This window comes from Bison bison, unplaced genomic scaffold, assembly GCF_000754665.1.
Source record: "Bison bison bison isolate TAMUID 2011002044 unplaced genomic scaffold, Bison_UMD1.0 scf7180017854385, whole genome shotgun sequence".
NCBI classification, from domain to species: domain Eukaryota; kingdom Metazoa; phylum Chordata; class Mammalia; order Artiodactyla; family Bovidae; genus Bison; species Bison bison.
In genome coordinates, this window is record NW_011484958.1 from 210,490 (window position 1) to 216,727 (window position 6,238).

The 6,238-nt window shown below is 46.7% G+C and overlaps 1 protein-coding gene across 1 annotated transcript in view; it reads left to right on the forward strand.

The window, feature by feature from the left end:
• Positions 1–4,729, forward strand: part of DET1 (de-etiolated homolog 1 (Arabidopsis)) — a 25,204-nt gene extending 20,475 nt beyond the window's left edge. Inside the window, exons 5-6 of the mRNA XM_010856715.1 lie at positions 65–256; positions 4,072–4,729. Of these exons, the coding sequence (XP_010855017.1) occupies positions 65–256; positions 4,072–4,261 (382 nt within the window). The 3' untranslated portion in view covers positions 4,262–4,729. The remainder of the gene's footprint in view (positions 1–64; positions 257–4,071) is intronic.
• Positions 4,730–6,238: the final 1,509 nt, after the last annotated feature.

Consider the following 6,238-nt stretch of genomic DNA (forward strand, 5'->3'; position numbering starts at 1 on the left):
CAATTTAAAACCAAGGAACTTGTGCGCCACTGACACAGCCTTCCTCCTCGGTGCTTTATTTCAGGTTTAAAGACACTATCGTCAACGCCAAGTACGGAGGACACACAGAGGCCGTTCGCCGGCTGCTGGGCCAGCTCCCCATCAGCGCCCAGTCCTACAGCGGCAGCCCTTACCTTGACCTGTCTCTCTTTAGCTACGACGACAAGTGGGTGTCAGTCATGGAGCGACCCAAGACTTGCGGAGACCACCCTATCAGGTGCTTCAGCTGTGGCTGCCTGTGGGTGCGGGCGGCCACTTTCTCTTCCTTCTCCTGAGCATCACTTCACTGTGACTCTGTCTACTTGTACTAACAGGTTCAAGTCACAGGGCAGGCTGTTTCTTTAATGTGGGTGTTTTGGCTTCCTTGGTGGCTTAGCTGCTAAAGAACCTGCCTACTATGTGGAGACTTGGGTTCGATTCCTGGGTTGGGAAGATCCCCTAGAGAAAGGAAAGGCTACCCACTCCAGTATTCTGGCCTGGAGAATTCTATGGACTGTATAGTCCATGGGGTCGCAAGGAGTTGGACACAACTGAGCCACTTTCACTTTGATCATTTAGGGATTAGTATCAAAAATTAATTAGTTCTGCTCTTTTCCTCTCCTCAAAACATCCAATTCAGTAAGTATTGTTCTCTTTTTAAGGTAGCCACGGAAGAGAACCATACTTCTCAATTTAATGACCTAGTACCATTTCACAAGAAACGTAAAAATAATTGAGACTTACATTTTACCCAGCTCAAATTATTTTATCCCCTCCTGTTACCTAATGGAAAAGAGAGACAGTTTGGGGGAACAAGTAAGTTTTGGAGAAACCCACGCTTCCTCGGTTGGAAGAATGTTGGAACGCAGGTTGCCGTGTTACTCTTAGGACCTTGCAGTTCCTTCGTCACGGGTGTCCAGCTCACAGACCCTCCTGTCCCTCCGTGCTGGGAGCCTGGGTTGTTCTGTTTTTGCTTTCACAGATGCTAGAGAGAGGAGCTGGCACCACTTCCACTGTGGGGTTATTTCAAGGGACGTGTGAGCTGGGTTCTGGAAGGTCTTCACATAGAGACAGTGGTAGTTAGTATTTCATAATCCAGTTTCGTTGTGTATTAAGTAGGCTTGTGTAACATATTCTGTGCGATTAATTACTGTTTGTAATATTTCCTTTGGGAAATTGTAATCAAGTTCTGAAAATGTTTTTATTGCGGAGATTTTTAAACATATAAAAGTGGAAGACTGTAATGAAGCTCTGTACCCATCACCCCACCTCCGCAGCTGCCACTCACGGTCAGTGTTGTTTCATCTCCTTCTCCCACCACTGCTCCCCTCCCACCTGCCAGTCTGGAGTCTCACAGCCCAGGCATCATAGCATTTCACTTGTAAATATTTCAGTGTGAATTTTTAAAAGATAAGGACTAAACGAAAATTAAACCTTTATTAAGATCACCGATAGCAAGTGAGTTTTCACGTTTTCCTATTGTTTTGTATATATTCTTTTTACGGTTTGTTCCAGTCAACACCTAAAGAAGGTCCAAATGTGTTTTTTTGGTTGTTGTCCTCTAAGTCTTTTTTATTTTATGGGTTCTGCTTCCCTGTTACTTTCCTTGTAGTGAAGTTGTTGAAAAAACCAGGTTGTTCGTCTGGTGGTATTCCCCACATTCTGGATTTTTGCTCATTGCATCCCAGGCAGTTCTCATTCCCCCGTTTCCTGTAAACTGGTAGTTAGACTTAGGAGCTCCAACAACTAGCTTTACATTATAAGCCCTTTGTGTGCTGGGGACCTTGTGGGTGGGGGGAAGGTTTTCACACATAAAAGCAGATAATTGGGCTCATTTGACATTGTCACGTAGCCCGAGATAACATTTCTCTCCCTTTTGACTGCCCTGCCTTTCTGATCTGAAAAAATTAACCTAAGTAACAAATCTGGAAATGCCATTGACCCTGACTTCTTGTAATTCCTATTTATTTTTTAATTTAAAATGAGAAATGTAAGGATATTAAAGTCATTTGAAGAGGTAATGCCATTACTCTAACACCTTTATTGTATTAAATATATTCCATTCTAGTCTCTGCCAGGGTGTGTGTTTACGTTTATGCAGTCATAGTTACGGTTGGCATAGTACCTTGTAGCCTGCTTTTATTTAATAAACATTTTCCATATTCCTTAAAGTTACAGTCCTGACGACAGCATATTATTCCATAAAATAGATGTAGCATAATTTATTTTGCTGTTCCCCTGTTACTGAGCATTTATTCTCTACCTGCATTTTTACATTGGAGCTAATGCTATGTGCGTGCTAACTTGCCTCAGTCATGTCCAGCTCTTTGCAACCGTGTGGACGATAGCCCACTAGGCTCCTCTGTCTGTGGGATTCTCCGGGCAAGAATACTGGAGTAGGTTGCTATGCCCTCTTCCAGGGGATCTTCCCAACTCAGGGATCCAAACAGGTCTCTTATGTCTTCTGCATTGGCAGGCAGATTCTTTACCACTGAGCCACTGGAGAAGCCCAAAATGCAATAGTAGCCATCTTTATTCACGTCACTATTTACTTTACTTAAAATAAATTCTGAGGATATAAGCTCTTGGATTATTGGATATTACGAATATCTTTGTATCTCCTGTATATTTGCTTTCCAAGAGGGACATGCATTGTAGAGCTCTTTATTTCAGAGCTCCTTTTTTCTTGAGCTTCCTCCAGTTCAGCCCCAACCCTGCCAATCATCTCTGGTTCCCAAGTTCACAGGGCACTTGCTTTGCATATGGGCAAAAGGCATTTAAGTCCTGGGATGGATGGAAGCGTCTTTGTTCTTACCGTGTTAGATGAAAAAGTAGAAACTAGTTAGTATTTTGTTTTTGTGTGTGCAAAAGAAGAACCTTCCAAAAGAATTTCTTCTTAACAGTGAAAAAACTCAGGACTTCCCTGGTGGTCCAGAGGTTAAGATTGCACCACAGTTACTGAGCCCACTCACCACGAGTGCCGGAGCCCGAGCTCTAGAGCCCATGCTCCTCAACAAGAGAAGCTACCGCAATGAGAAACCCTCACACTGCAGCTAGAGAATAGCCCCTGCCCGCCTCAACCAGAGAAAGCCTTTGCACAGCAACAAAGACCCAGCCCAGCCAAAATTACATAAAATAAATTTTAAAAAGAGGAAAGAAGAACTCAAGATACGTGCCTAAATCTGCACTGTCCTCTAGTAACCACCAGCCTCCCATGGCTGGTGAGCACTAACATGAGATGTGTTCAAGTGTCAAATGCACATCAGATTTCAAAGACTTAGTACAAAAAATGAAATATCTCTTTAGTATCTTTTATAGCATTGGTTGACATGATAATACTTTAGATGCCGACGTTAGGTTAACTAAAATATTATTAAAATTATTTTCACTTTTTCCTTCTTACCTTGTTTGACGTGGCTGCCTGAACATTTAAGCATGCCTGCTTGGCTTGCATTATCATTTCCAGCCCTGGCCTAGGCAGGTAGGTAGCTGGGCAGATAGCTGCTGGAAAAGGGGAAACGGTAATCAAGGCCATCACTAAGGGTCATCTTGGGAAAGACAAATGACCCAGTGATTCAGGCCAGCATAGTAAAGTTCATAATCTCTGTGCTCATAAAATGAGCTGATCAGACATAGGCGATTTTGACTGAGGGCTGACGTTAGAGGAGATTTCGTCAGTGAGGTTAATTCATGCTACTGCTGCTAAGTCATTTCAGTCGTGTCCGACTCTGTGCGACCCCATAGACGGCAGCCCACCAGGCTCCCCCATCCCTGGGATTCTCCAGGCAAGAGCACTGGAGTGAGTTGCCATTTCCTTCTCCAATGCATGAAAGTGAAAAGTGAAAGTGAAGTCGCTCAGTCATGTTCGACTCTTAGCGACCCCATGGACTGCAGCCTACCAGGCTCCTCCATCCATGGGATTTTCCAGGCAAGCGTACTGGAGTGGCATGCCATTGCCTTCTCCCGGTTAATTCATGAGTCCCCTGCTATTCAGGTTTTAAGGTGGTGGTGAATGTCTGTCTCATGCTGTCCTCCTCTCCTTGTTCTGTTTAGGTTCTACGCCCGGGACTCTGGTCTGCTCAAGTTTGAGATTCAGGCGGGCTTACTGGGCCGCCCCATCAACCACACGGTGCGACGCCTCGTTGCCTTCACCTTCCACCCTTTCGAGCCTTTTGCCATCTCTGTGCAGAGGACTAATGCTGAGTATGTCGTCAACTTCCACATGCGACACTGCTGCACGTAGGTGCCTCGCGGAGCCGGCTGCTCTGGTCTTCCGAGCCTCTGGCCCGCCCACCCTGCCGCCCCATCACGTCTCAGTGGGCTGTGAAGCAGAAGCTCCTGATGCCCAGCCTTGGAGTCCCAGGCTGTACCGCCCGCGTGGAGAGCCAGAGACAGGAGGAAAGAGGTGTGAGGGTGGCTCAGCCTTGAACACAATACAACTACTGATCAATCGACTTAAAAGTCCTCTTGCCTTTTCCCTGTGGGAATGCCCAGCATTAAGTCCATTAATTTTTTGTCTTATTTTGCATTTTTTTGCTATGAAGATGAGAGCATTACACCTCTGCCCCATTCGTGTCACTTCTTTGGCATTACAGTATGCAGCCTGCAGGAAACTCTTGTTTACTCATGAGAACTCTGTACATCCTTTCAATTAGCCAACAGCAGGGCTGTCTTTTTAAGGAAAAAAAAAATAAAGCCTTGGTATTTTCTTAAATATATCCCGTTTGAGGACTGCCTTCTGTTCCGATCTCACCAAATGCTTTTCAAATACATAGGTTCCAGCAAGGCCTGTGAAAGGGACTAGAGGCCGCAGACCCAGCAGCGCCTGCTGGTAGGACTAAGTGGGGGTGGGCCGGCATGGAGGCCGGCTCTCTTCCGGGCTTGTGTCCTTCCCTGGGGTGTTTGCCCGGTAATTGTTACAGCTGGAGGAACGGAGCCTAATTGCCTGTCCCTGTGTGGAAGCATGCTCCCATCTGTGCCATCTGTGTTGTGCAGGTGGAGAGCAGGCCGTCCTCTCCGGCCGCAGCAGAGACAAGCTCTGTGCAGCACGTACTGTCGTTTGGAGGGGTGGGAGCTGACAGGCCCCAGGCGTCCCTAAGGAGACCAGCCGGGCTGTTCCTGGATGGCTGAGCCATCACCACACTCCTCCAAACACCTGCCAGGCGCCAGGCAGCATCCCTCTCACATTCTCAGCTGGTCTCCCCACCAGAGATTGTCAGGACGTGTATGTTCATCCTTATAAATGTGTCCACCATTTATGAAGTGAGTTTGTTGTGCAGCCTCTGACTTTGAAGCTCGCTCTGGAGTGTTGGGTTTCAGAGAAGGCAGGGAAAGGAGCCGTGGATGCAGACAGCTGGATCCTCCATCCCTCTCCCATCTAGGGACGAGCTTCCCTTGGGAGTGTAAGAAATGTGATATGAGATGCTGCTGCTGCTAAGTCGCTTCAGTCGTGTCCGACTCTATGCGACCCCAGAGATGGCAGCCCACCAGGCTCCCCCGTCCCTGGGATTCTCCAGGCAAGAACACTGGAGTGGGTTGCCATTTCCTTCTCCAATGCAGGAAAGTGAAAAGTGAAAGTGAAGTCGCTCAGTTGTGTCCGACTCCTATCGACCCCATGGACTGCAGCCTACCAGGCTCCTCCGTCCATGGGATTTTCCAGGCAAGAGTACTGGAGTGGGTTACCATTGCCTTCTCTGGATATGAGATGCTGAGCCCCACCAAAACCAGTTCAACTAATTTCATCATCTTCAGTCTTGAACAGCTAAATTCATTCTCGTTCAGCGTTCAACATAAGATTTGAGCACCTACTATGTGTCAGGTAAATGCTGTGCCGAGATGTTGAGGATGAGGGGAGGAGTAGGCAAAATGCTAAAAAGCCCCCGAGGTGTGTATCGGACCCATAGAGGAGATTGGAGGAGAAGCAGAGAAGGACAGCCGCGCTGGGGAAGGGATGCTGAAACTGGGTAGGTGGGAGTGTGTCATGTGGGCCAGGACAGAGGAAGCCTTGAGTCCTCACCTCTTTTTCTCTATATATTCTTTAGTTGATTTCATCCATTTTATGGTTTTAAATTCTAGGGATAAGCTAATGATTCTCGAAACTGTAACTCCAGCCCCGACTCCTTCCTTGAGTGCCAAATTCACATATCCCTTGGCTTACGTAGCCTCTTCATGTGCAGATCTAACAGGCATTTCAGAATCTGTGCATCCTAAACAATATTTT